Consider the following 12,651-nt stretch of genomic DNA (forward strand, 5'->3'; position numbering starts at 1 on the left):
ATGACCACACCGACATATTGTCTTCATTCGTCCAGATCACGTAGGGACACCCGTCTATAACACCCGTCCGTCTGTGACCAAACAGGCACATTGTCTCCACAGGCGTCCAGATCACACAGGGACACCCGTCCTTCTGTGATCACACCGACGCATTGTCTATCTCTCTGCCTCTAGGTCACATGGCACCGTGCATGTCGGAGTCGATATACCATGCAGGGGCGTTGTCTCCATGCGTCCATATTGTATACTCTATACATGGAAATGTTCTCAAGCGTCGGGATTCACACAGGGACAGTCTTCATGCGTCCAGGTCACACAGCTCCTTGTCATAGGGCCAGTCACAGCCAGCTGCCTGTCACAACCACCTGCTTAGACAGTCACAACTAGCTGCTTGTCATTGAGACAGTCACAATCAGCAGCTTTTCATTGAGACAGTCACAATCAGCAGCGTTTCATAGACAGTCACAACCAGCGCCTTGTCATCGAGTCATTGACAACCACCTGCTTGTCACAGAGACAGTCACAGCGACTAATCAACAATTATGATAGCTTTTCAGAGGACCGATCCTCCTTTAATAATTTTGTTGGTCGAATAAATATTCATATTCATATTCATAATTACAGGTAAAGGTTGTCCAAAAGACACGACTTCCTTGTATCTTGCCAGTGATAAAATGTACAAGGAAACTAAAATTCCTCACCAGAGCTTTTATTTATGAACAGTAGCACAACATAATTCACATACTAGCCTACAAATTTAAAGGCATACAGCATTGTCTTCATTGTATTTTCTTGTGCTTCATGTAAATAGACACTACCGCTGAACAAATAGGGTACATCTATATTGGTGTACACAATGGAAATGCTGAAATTTATGTTGAATGTGTATTTACATGATTGAAAAATGTCAAATTCACTTTAAAATTACAATTTCAACAAAGCTGCAAAATACACTCATGCTCATCGATACATTAACACATTAACATGATTAATTTTATCAAAATGCATATCGTTACAGTAATAAGTTACTCAATAGATTTAGAATTGTGATGTACAGAGGAATTTCGCTGCCCTGACGATCGGAGTCCCGTAATGTTGAAAACCGGTGTGATGTAACCAATGGTCACCACCTGGTCTATTACACTAGCTGTCCAAAACAATGTCCTATAAAACCATAGCCAGCCAGGCTAGAATAAGAATCACTCCTCCATATGGTGTCACTTTCCTTACTTTTGTGTTTCCAGTCAGAGCATGATAATAACAACTCCCGCTAAAGAGCAACGTGCCGACGGAAAGTAACGATCCCACCTGTTGAGAAAGAAGACAAAATTACTTGATATGAGAGTTTTTAAAGAGAAATGTGCAGGGAACAAGAACATGGTCTTCAGTAATAATGAAACAGACTACCTCACTGGTGTCTATTTTAATTACAATTGAAATGAAAATTCAAATTACACCCTGCGAAGTACAAGCTAAATTATCATTCTTTTACCACAAAACGAATATCAGCAATTTTGCTTTGGGTGAAACTTACCAAGATTGGTCTCCTGCACATAGGACTTGCTAAGAGGGCAATGGTGTGGATATAATGGTATTTACTTCCTGTCTCATAGACCTGTATTAAGAATGAGAATTAGATAGTGAGCTATAATTACATATGTATTTGCTTAAGCATGTTTTAAACATCAGTGCAATTTTGCAGAGGTATGAGTTGAATCCTTGTGCCAATGAAGCACAGAACTGGTGACCTTTTAAAAGTCTTCAAGAACTGTGCTCAATCATCTCTGCACAGTTAGGCCTGATTATGTCTTATGAAATGCTAACTCACAATTTTCATCTTTGGTTCAGCAGTCTCATTAAAAGCTGGAATAAAATTGACCTCAAATAGTTAACTGAATTCTGTTGGTGGCAGAATGTTGAGCATGGATATCATATTTTGTCCTTGATCTAAAGCGAGCGGAGAAAGCTTTTTCTAATTTCTTTGGTGATGCACATACTTTTTCATCTGATCAATTTCATGGCTCATATATAAGGATCAGAGGCATGTTGTTTTCCTTATCATCAATCATTCGACATGAGGCTTATGACAGATGAGGTCGGATGAGCATTCTGTCTCGGCCAAGACAAGAGTGTAGCAGCTAAAACTTATTCTCGAATTTACGAGATAGATGGCGCCAGCATTTATTAATAGTAATACTTGTTTATTTGATATCATTTAAAAAAAGACAAATATAATTTTCAATTGATGAACACGTACCGTGTGCTCCATAAGCTCCCAAGACAACTGCACTGGCACCAGATAGGCCAGCAACTCGGACAAAGAACCTTGGGAGTTGTTGAACAGACATTTCTTTGACAATAACTGTTTCTATTTCTTTGACCGTTTGCCCGGGTGTTATACTTTTAAACACGTCGAATATATATTTTCCACCTGCTGTTACCAACTCAGTCATTGCTGACGAACTGTCATTGACGTCTAGAGGTCAAATGTGTGTTTGAAGCTTCTAAAAATCTAAAAATTAGTAAATAGTGATATAGGCGACTCAGCAATTACTTGTGGCGCCCTCTAGAAAAATAGAACTGATAATTGTTAGCACTCGGTGAATCTAAATGCACAAAAAATAATTGTATAAAGAGTACAAAACATCATCCTTATCTATTGCAAGAAAAGAATCCTCTTTAGTTTGTGGTGGTATGCCACATTTTTTAGGCAGGAATCTTGGATGTTTGATTTTGTTGATTTATCATAATCGGGTGTTTTGCTAACTCTGTATTGCAGTAATGGCGGCCAAAAAATTTACAATTTTCATGAAATTTGTCGATTTTCAACTTATAATTTAGCGTTTTACTGCTATCAAAAGATATAAATCCTGGTACCTAACGGTGCTTGATGATTGGTTAGTATACTATACATCAAAATAATCCACAAGAATTAAAAGATTAAGTGGACAAGTAAGAAAATATGGAGCATACATTTTGGTCCAGGTCGACCGGCTGAGAATCCTTAGAAGCCATAGGCATAGCTATCAAAACAACATCACATACATCGCTGTATCTACTGATTGTGCGGACAAGTCGTCTTGGCATTATGCAGAATTGAGGCAACAACAGGAGTAATTTCTCTGCTAGTCTATATCCATACTGTCCGCCGTGCCCGGCCATCGAAAAAACAAACGGGGAAAACACCATTGTTTGGGCTTGGTTGCCATTTGGCCCTTTGCCAGATACGCTGCGCCTGTAGGCCTACCGCTGAGGCGTTGTCTGGAGTCTGACCGTGGAAACCTATTGTAAATATGGTTGTTTTTCCCGGTAAAGAGCCTATTGCCTTTGATTGAGATGACATGATAAGGCAGCTAGGGTGCTGCACCCTGCTAAAACTTATTGTTAGCTGCCAAACAGGATCAAGGGTTGTCTTGATCATGATGTTGCTGTAAGGAGTAAAAGTTTGTCATACTTTATTTTTTTATCCTTTTAAAAGTCATATATATGAATCATGCCCTCAAAAGCTTTCCTTTTTTTCCAGCCTGGTGGTAAAAAGTGCTCGTGCTGTGGTGACGATCGTATTAGCTTTTTGGTGGAAGGATTCCAGACTATTGGTAGAAGGATTGTGATTCCAAAAGAGCTTCTGTCGGGAGAAGCATGTAAAAATGGCAGAAATCGAGATATCGGATATCTGCTACACAGCCGACAGTTTGGAGGGCGTTGTACAGGAGATGGATACTCAGAGTGACCAAACTGCTGCAGATATCATAAGTAGTGATGCTAATTGCGTCATTGTTGGGACTGCTGTCGACTCCTCAGAGACTGTAGTTTCAACGTCCAGTCAAAATTACGCAATTGAAGGCTTCATTGACTCTTCCGTTGCAATTGAGCACGTTAGTGATGTTCCTGTGAAGTATGAGTTGCCAGATGATGGCACCATCAGTGGACCCCAGTTTGCGATATTTGAGGGCACCCCAGAGGCTACAGTTACTACCAGTATTGCACAGCAAGCTCATACAGCCTATTCCTTAGATAACTTTACCGATTCTGGGGTCAAGGTTGAGCCCGTTGACCACAATGGACCCGTTCAGATCTTCAAGGAAGAACCTGATATGAGCAATCCTGTCTTTAGTGGTAAAATTGAAGTGGGCCTAGATGAGAATGCTCCACATACGGTCACCAACGGACGGTTTCAAGCCATACCTGTTACAGCCATATCTTCTATGGGTGGACATTTTGAGGTAATGGACAGTAATGCTGTTACTGGGGAAGAGTTTGGTGTCATACAGACTTCAGAGCCGAGCACAATCACTGAGGAACAATTCAGAGCAATGTTGCCAGAAGTTGTAAATCCAGCGTCTAGTGTAGCCAGTGAAGGACAATTTGCTGGCACGGAGGATCCAGGATCCAGGTCAGCTGTAGTTGAGAATCCTGTCGAAAAGGGAAATGGTGAAGAATTTATAGTTGTGACAAGTACTGCGGGCAATTTAAATCCTGAGGTGGTTGAAAGTGCTAACGGGCAAATGATTTCTGCTGAGCAGTTTGCAGCAGTCACAAGTGCCAGTACTCTTCCTGTGGACGATGGTCAGTTTCACGTCATTTCTGGTGAGCAGCTGGAGTCGATGCAGCAAGCAGCCAGCGAGGAGCAGATTACCACGCTCTCCACTCCAGAAGGTCTCATTAATGTTGTTCAGTCGTTGGGTGACGTCCAGTCAGTCGGTGACGGACAATTTACGTTAGTCACTCCGGATGGGTTATTATCCGTCGTAAATCCCGACAGTGAACAAACCGTTCCGACAGATGGACCCATCAATCTCACGACAGAGAATGGTATACAGTACGCGATCTTATCAACCCCTGAAGGACTGGTCAAAGTTGCTTTGAATGCACCGGAGGGAATTGCTGCTGGTGTGCTCGTTGCCGATGAAAATGGTCAACTTGTTCTGCAGAATGTTGCAGGCGATTTGGACACTGGTGGAGAAAATGCATTCATACAGTTGCCAGTTCAGTATGCGGACCAGCACGACCAAGCCTTGCTGCAGGCCAATGGGTTAGTGGTTGAGGAAACTGCGACGACGTCTGGGGGTCAGTTGCCCGTGACGAGCATGTATGCGGAGGCCGTGAGTGCAGGGACTGCTGCATCGTCGACAGGGGAGGCACTGGAGCAGCCACAACCACAGATCGAGCCGGAATGCTTTGAAATATATGTTGAGGTATGTTGAAAAGGAGCATGGTCCATTTCAGTTTGTCTGGTAATACACATGTATCAAGTAACTAGAAATTGATATTTCAAGGCAACAAAAGTACATGTAGTTCAGATGTTCACAAAAGTAATCTGTGCAGGGCCTGCTGCAGAATATTGGTGAATGAATTAATTCAGTCTTTTTACTTCAGGGTAACCAAGAGCACGTCATCTCCAACCCTCAAGAAGCAGGGATGGTCGAGGTGGTCTCCTACACTACAGAGACGGCAAAGGAGGTGGGCCAGCCTGGTCCAGCTGGTTACGCTCTCGATGTGACGGGTGATTCTGGGTCTGAGCCAGAGTTTGTAAGCGTTGGTGAGTATGCACTGCAGACCATTGCGATTGCGTCTTTTTGGCATGCATTGGCCTTCTCATGAAATGTACTAGTGACAGTGAGCTTTTGTAAGAAATCTGATCTGGGGCATTTGTTCATCTTGAACAATGTTGTGACAAAGCAAAAAAATTAAAATTAAATTTCAGGATTTTTTTTATTCTGGTCATTTTCATTCCTGAGCGTGTATATTGATATATTTTCTGCCCTTTTCAGAGCCTCCGTCCATCAAGGCATTTGATCAAAATGCTTGCGTCCTCTGTGGAAAGAAATTCCCTCTAAAGGAGGACCTCACCCTCCATCTTCGCCTCCACGCGAAAGAATCGGTCAAAACGTACGACTGCAGGTCATGTGACGCCAAGTTCTCGCGCTGTTGGCTGCTACGAAAACATATTCAGTCGAAGCATCCAGGTGGCGTTGATTCGAAGGCGTTCTGCGCGGAATGTGGTGAGGTGTTTGAAACGAAGGACAGGTTGTGCTCTCACATGTGGAAACTGCATAAAAGACGCAATGCGTTCCCATGTACTTGTTTAGATGAAGAATTCAATACGTCATTCTACCTCAAGCGACACGAGGGGTCAAAATACTGCGCTAGCGATGCCTTTTTCTGTAACAGTTGCAATGATGGGTTTGAATCCAAAGATGCGTTGAGCGCACACATGGATGAGGCTGATGACCGATTAGACCGGTCTGACATCAGTCACGAACTCCACATTTGCCATTTCTGTCGACGTGGGTTCACAAATGCTCGGGCCTTGACGAAGCACGTGGAGTCCCACAAGGAATCGGAGCAGGTAGTAGGTCTGACTTGCCACAAGTGCGGTGACCACTTCCATGACCATTCAGCGCTGACCGAGCACACACTGCGGACTCATGTCAAACGGAAACCCGCACCTGTCCCGATTCCTGATACTTACGAGGCTGAATACATGGAAAATGACACTGGGAGTCATGCCTGTAACATTTGTGGGGCGAGATTCGAAGTGTCGCGCAACCTCATGGAGCACTTAGATGCCCATATCATTGGCATCATAGACAGAGCTGGCAGGCGGGTAAAGTCGCCCCCCATGTTCACAACGAGCACTGGACCGAAACAATGTCCATATTGCAAAAAACTGTGCCACACGTTGAAGCGTTTCAATAATCATTATTGTGTCCGCCCGGGTACGGATGGACACTATCCGTGTCAGTACTGTACAAAGATCTTCACTAGTTTGAGTTCGGTTTATAGTCATTTAGCCTGGCATCGGCGGGAGGAACATCAGATGATCGCCCCTGGCTCGGAGTATCCAATTGAGGAAAGTGACAATGAAAGTAGCTCAGGCAGTAGCAGCGAGTCTGAGGAAGAGGCCAGCAGCGCGGGTGCGGCCGACACCATGTTCTACACAAATAAGAGAGGGGACTGTAAATGTAAAGTTTGTGGTCATAAATTCAGGAACACGTCGAGTTTACAGGTTCATATGGCAACGCATGAAAATGTCACAAAGCGGCAGCGAAATAAAGAGGAAGAAGCGTTTACGAAAAAACGACGAAGAGAAAAGGGGATCAATGAATGCGATTACTGTGATCGCACATTCTCAACTGTGGCTAGTTTGAATGCCCATATTGCATCGCACAAAAAGAGCAACGTTACTTCAGGAAAGAAGGGGTCCCCTGGTTCCAGTCGGTCTCGAAGTGTGAGTAAGAAATTGTACCGGAAGGACAACAGTATCTACAAATGCAGAGTCTGCGACAAAGTCTTCGTGAAATTTTTGAGTTTATGCGACCATTTGACGACGCATGAGGATGATCAAGATATTGGGTCGAATTCTGAATCTGAATCAGATGGTATGGTCATTGATTTCGACTCCGCTCTGTCGAATTTTGAAAAGAGAGAGAAGAGTTTTGCACGGACTGAGAAAGTGACGTATGTGAGGCGCTCTCCCGTACCGAGGGAGGCCTTCCACGAGTGCGACATTTGCGGCAAAGTTTACTCGCGTCTTCGTAGTTTGGCGAGTCATAAAAAAATGCACGGCAACAACGCGGATTTGTTCGCCTGTGTTAAATGTGGAGCTAAATTCTCGGCGCAAGAAGCATTGCTTGTACACAAGCAGAGTTGCCGTTATGAGAAGCAGTCGTGCTCCTGTGTGAAATGTGGCGGCAAGTTTCAGAATTTCGGAAAACTGAAAGATCATTTGCCAGTTTGTCTTGGCAATGTTAGTTAAATTTTCTCTGTCATGTACTCTGAAAGGAGACTTTGTGTTGTACACAAATATCTTAAATAGTTGATGCAGTGTAGGTTGATCCTGGCCATGAATCTAACAGGGATGAAACATGTTTCGGAAGAATTTCCGATTTTTCCCCTCCTGAAAACGCCTTAACATAGTGGCACAGTCAAGAAGAGAAGTGCAAAGTCCTGTGTTTTTTTTGTAAGAAATATTTTGTTGCAATTCATGACTTGCGACAATGTAGGATAACACTCTCCGGTTGGTCCCACATTGAGACTTATTTCAACAAATGTTACAGACCCTTAATGTTTGGTTAACACAGTTCCAGTGGTTGTCACTTGCCACGTGTCGCTTATGTATGTAAGAAGAAAGGTCATTTCCAAAGAGTGGGCTTAAAAGGATTCATATTTTCACGATCTGAATCAGCTTGCCTTCAAAAACTTTTAAGAATCATCAAATGTTCATATGTACATTTGTAATTAGTTCGTTTGTTTACAATGCATTTATTGTGTGAGTTGAGTTGACGAAGTTGTCACTGTTCCCTGGTATTGTTATGAGTTACTGTGGTTGGCAATGAAAAGACCATGGCTACTGGCCGTCTATAGGTTAAAATCACCATTCTATGGTGGAATGCTTTTGCATGCAAGTACCGCATCTGACGATGCGATGATGTTGTCATGTGCAATTGAGTGCGTCACTGCATGCTTTAAGTCATGACGGACTAGACCACTGATGCAGTCAATTGTAGCCTCAGAAATTGTCACTAAAATTGTTCATAGCGATGTGTTTCTAAAGTTAATGATTTTTTCTGTTGTCAAGATTAGTACACTATTGTTGTATTTGTACTGAATACATGACCATAATAATCAACATTACACACAAGGTCGCCCTCAGGTGGAAGCTAAATGAAATGTACATCACTTGGTATGGACTAATTGCCCCCATGTCCTGGACACCAGGCCACATCAACAAGATCTCATTTAAAGGCTGAAGACATGATTCTTTCCTACCAACCAGTGTTCCATTTCATTCACCTTCCACCTGCAGGGTTTCCGCCAGAGGGGGGGATGGGGGATTCATCCCCCCTAAAATATTTCAAGGGGGGATATCCCCCCCTTAATTTTGAGCACTAAAGTTTGTTTTACTGTCAAATGAGTAATTTTCATGATTTGATATGTAAAATAAGAGCATTTGGGAGCCAATTGTAGCGGTTTTAGGGCCAAAAAACGTCTCAGGAGGGGTCATATACCTTTTTTAAGAAAAACCAAAATTTTTTTGCTCCCCTCAAATTTAATCTTGGCGGAAACCCTGACCTTCGTGCGAGCTTGTGGGGAATGTTGATTGTGATGGTCAAATCCAAGTATTGACCTGTACTTGATGTTGTATGATACTTCTGAATCTGTAATCGTTTGTCAATATAATAGACCTACCTTCCTTACTGACCCACCTACATCTACCTCTGGTTCAGACGTCATGAAATCAAGTAGGAAGCATAGCTTTATTCAGCTAGACTGTCATTGCGTATACTGATCCTCAATACATGTAACTTATAAAAGACATATTTAAAATGATGTAACTGAAAGTCATCAACAAGTTCTAATAACTAGCGTTATCCTAATATGAAATACATGTGTGTAAATAGTGTAAGATATGGGTGTGTGTACATGTAGTATTTTAGATTAATCTGGAATTGTAGAAGTGTTTTTCAGATATTGTTATAGTTTACAAATGTACGAAGATTCTGTGGAATGAGGGGCCATTCACAGTGTATGCATGAAAACCCCAATTTTCAGACTAGGAGAGGGGCTACCCTATGTGCAGGTGGGACCGAAATTCTCAGATGCCCTTCTCTCACTCATGCGCACATACTGGAACCCAGCAATTCTTTATGACAACATCTATTTGCTGTTGCCTGCCAGAACTTAACATAACATGCGTGTACATTATGTGAAACAGCGGGGACCGTAATGCGGGATGTATCGATGAGTAGTGTGACATTTTGCAAATTAGGTCAGAGTGCAAAATCCGCATGAATTGTTTGGGTTACATTACTTTATCAGTGCTCCCTTACGTGTTACATGTGTTATCTGATTGTAGTCTGTTTGGTTTTGTAAATCTGGCTGTATGTAAAACACGAATTTGTTGAAAAAGAGTCTCTTTAAGGGATACTCTGTTCGTAATAACTGGTGGTCCAGGAAAATAGAAATGCAGTTATACACAATTGCTGTCTTGCATGCCTCGTGGCTGAAACTTGGCATCTAGAGTATTTGTATATCTCTGCACAATGGCAATGTTGAAATTTATATTCCTTGCGTGTTAAAAATTAACTGGGTTGATGTTCACAACAGTTGAACATCGATTTGAAAACAACTCAATACTCAATTTGATTGGTGTGCTAAAAATATTTTGAATGACAAAATATGCATGTGTAATTGGACCTTAGATATTTAAAGAATTATGAGAAAAGTGTATTGTATATACATGCAAAAGTAGGCCAGCAATTTTGTTACAGCTAATACCAGGCCCTTGTCGTGTAAAACAAGTTAGACCCTAACTTGGCGTTCACTTTAACATGATGTAAAGTCTAATTTGCTAACTGAGGGAGATGACAGCACCATCAAATTAAAGTCAACGCCAACATAATGATTCACTTGTTTTCAATAACCAGGCCTAGATAAATCAATATTTAAATAAGTTTGATTGGCAATACATATCATATCCTGTCATTAGCTTAAGTAGTTGTGCTTGTAGGCCTATAATACAGTGCTGCCAACCCATCAGTGCTTTCAGTAGTCCTGCAATTTGTCAAAATGTGTCAAATATGTACTGAAAGTTACTAAAAATTTCCTTCAATTATCCATTTTGAGTACTGAAGACTTGCAAAAGTACTGAGAAGTACAAATATTTCGGTCGAAATTTTGAAAAAAGGCAACATTTTGGGAATGGCCCCTGATACACCTCCCACATACAGGGTTGGCAACTCTACTAACAGTTTGTAATTTTGTAATTTCTTTTCTTAATACTGAGTAAACCAGATCCTAAAAACTGTGAAATGTATTTAGAGAGTAAATCTTGGCTGGTAATCTACGACTGGAGTACAGAAATACAATTGGTGTGGTTTAGCAAGCTTACGTTTTATGTTGACGAGTGTGGGTGGCTATGTCATGACGTCAAAATTGGCAAATATGCCATCTTTTGACGTGAGGATTCCCATGCAGTTCAAAATGCTGTTGATTTATCTCTCAAGTTTGGTCAGTTTTCAAAGCTTTCTTGTTGAACATGTTGACGTATAACCTCAGATAGGAAATGAACCAATATATCGCTGTGGTAAATTCTAAGCTGTCCACTGTTGACAAAGGTTGAAGTTTGAGCTTTGAAAATGTGAGCTTGTAAAACCTCACTGATACATCATATTCGAACAATGACTAATTATTTGGAAGAACTTTTACTATAGTCGACACTTTTCTGGGACACCCTGTACTTGTATATAAAGGCGTTTCGTTTTTGTTGTAGATTGTGGTCTTTGTATATTTTGCTAATCATCGAATTATAATCTGCAATAAAAATAAGTTTTGATAACATAATTATGTTTTTTTAACAATATATACTTCATGCGCTCTATGTCAGACATCTGCGTCTTCAAATTCTTGAGGCAGAAGAGGCATATCTGATTGTGAAGGTTTCTGCTTGTGATTTGGTTTCTTATTTGCCCATTTCTGAAGACAAATTCGACTAGAACTAGCCCCAAAATGGTCCCTGCCAGGGACACAGAATTTGGCACAAAAAGGGGACAATGTCTCTCCATGTCCTGGCATTGTGACACTGTCTTTGTCCAACTCCAACATAGTCACAATCCCTTTTGAACCCAACTCTCCCAGGGAAAGCGAACTTCGCAAATTCACAATTGCTTGATAACCAACCTAACTACGACAAAGTCACAATCCCAACTGGACTCCCTCGGAAACCAATCACTTAGGAGCCCAACTCGGACTAAGTCACAGTCCCCAGGGAACCCAAATCGGACAAAGTCACAATCCCTTGTTAACCCAGCTTGGACAAGGGACTGTGGTGGTGTACAGGCTATGGTCACTGACCACTGGTCATGATGTCCCTGGTTTGGTCCACACTGTCCGCACTTGACTCTAGGCCTAGACCCGAGGCATCTTCTTATTGTCCACTGCAGACAAAGTCACAATCTCTTGGCAATCCATTCAAACTATTTGAAAAAATCAACTTTTCGGCACAGCACCACGACCATCATCTGTAGAAAAACAGTGTCGCCAAATCGATATGCCTATTACATACGGAAAGGGATGTCCAGACTATCATGATTTGCCCACTCCCGTGAGACATGGAGGATATCTGCTGACAGCTGTAAGTGTTTATGTCCTTGCAACATTGTCACGACGCCAAGTCCTGCATTGGCAATGCCAGGGGGAAATGACGTACATGGAGACATAACGTATGCGTCATTGTCCTCTTGGCACAATCTTATTGTCCTCTATGGACCAAGTCGGAAAACTGTTTAAGACATAATTGACTGCCCAGGGTGGATGTCTGACTTATTCCAAACCTGGATACTATCGTGTTGTCCAACTTGGGCAAAGTCACAATCTTTTCGCAAAGCCATTCCCAGGCGGATATCTGACTGGGTGGGGACTGTTCAACAGCTGTACAGAGCTGGCGCAAAGACACTCTGTCTTTCTATGCCTATCACCCGAGGACAGGGATGTCCAGACCTTTGCCACCATCGTGATCTGCCCAGACCTTGGCATGTTCTTCTCGTCCAATGAAGATTCCAATGCAGTCCATTCCGTCATCCTGACCGTCTTTCCTTCATGGCGACAGGACGAGGCCGGTCCTCTACGTCCAAAGTGTAGTCCAACGCG

General features: G+C 42.2%; 2 protein-coding genes across 2 annotated transcripts; one reads left to right on the forward strand and one right to left on the reverse strand.

Moving 5' to 3' along the window:
* Positions 1–693: 693 nt before the first annotated feature.
* LOC135494814 (transmembrane protein 256 homolog) lies at positions 694–2,542 on the reverse strand. The gene is made up of 4 exons (XM_064783103.1): positions 2,258–2,542; positions 1,829–1,863; positions 1,535–1,615; positions 694–1,308 (listed from the first exon to the last, which is right to left on the reverse strand). Exons 1-4 carry the CDS (start codon positions 2,451–2,453, stop codon positions 1,165–1,167), a joined length of 456 nt encoding a protein of 151 aa, XP_064639173.1. The 5' UTR covers positions 2,454–2,542; the 3' UTR covers positions 694–1,164.
* A 246-nt stretch (positions 2,543–2,788) lies between these two features.
* On the forward strand, positions 2,789–11,340 carry LOC135494777 (uncharacterized). Its single transcript, XM_064783041.1, has 4 exons — positions 2,789–2,897; positions 3,524–5,195; positions 5,377–5,539; positions 5,772–11,340. The coding sequence occupies exons 2-4, from the start codon at positions 3,648–3,650 to the stop codon at positions 7,757–7,759; spliced, it is 3,699 nt and encodes a 1,232-aa protein (XP_064639111.1). The 5' UTR covers positions 2,789–2,897; positions 3,524–3,647; the 3' UTR covers positions 7,760–11,340.
* Positions 11,341–12,651: the final 1,311 nt, after the last annotated feature.

This window comes from Lineus longissimus, chromosome 10 (genome assembly GCF_910592395.1).
Source record: "Lineus longissimus chromosome 10, tnLinLong1.2, whole genome shotgun sequence".
Classification (NCBI taxonomy): domain Eukaryota; kingdom Metazoa; phylum Nemertea; class Pilidiophora; order Heteronemertea; family Lineidae; genus Lineus; species Lineus longissimus.

What these genes read in the sequence shown, in the direction of transcription:
- LOC135494814 (XM_064783103.1), bottom strand. Translation starts at nt 2,453, where the DNA reads ATGACTGAGTTGGTAACAGCAGGTGGAAAATATATATTCGACGTGTTT. An exon ending in GGGAGCTTATGGAGCACACG is followed by an intron (nt 1,864 to 2,257) that starts GTACGTGTTCAT and finishes ATTTTATTCCAG; the next exon opens with CTTTTAATGAGACTGCTGAA. An exon ending in CTGAACCAAAGATGAAAATT is followed by an intron (nt 1,616 to 1,828) that starts GTGAGTTAGCAT and finishes TTCTTAATACAG; the next exon opens with GTCTATGAGACAGGAAGTAA.
- LOC135494777 (XM_064783041.1), top strand. Translation starts at nt 3,648, where the DNA reads ATGGCAGAAATCGAGATATCGGATATCTGCTACACAGCCGACAGTTTG. An exon ending in GCTTTGAAATATATGTTGAG is followed by an intron (nt 5,196 to 5,376) that starts GTATGTTGAAAA and finishes TTTTTACTTCAG; the next exon opens with GGTAACCAAGAGCACGTCAT. An exon ending in GCCAGAGTTTGTAAGCGTTG is followed by an intron (nt 5,540 to 5,771) that starts GTGAGTATGCAC and finishes TGCCCTTTTCAG; the next exon opens with AGCCTCCGTCCATCAAGGCA.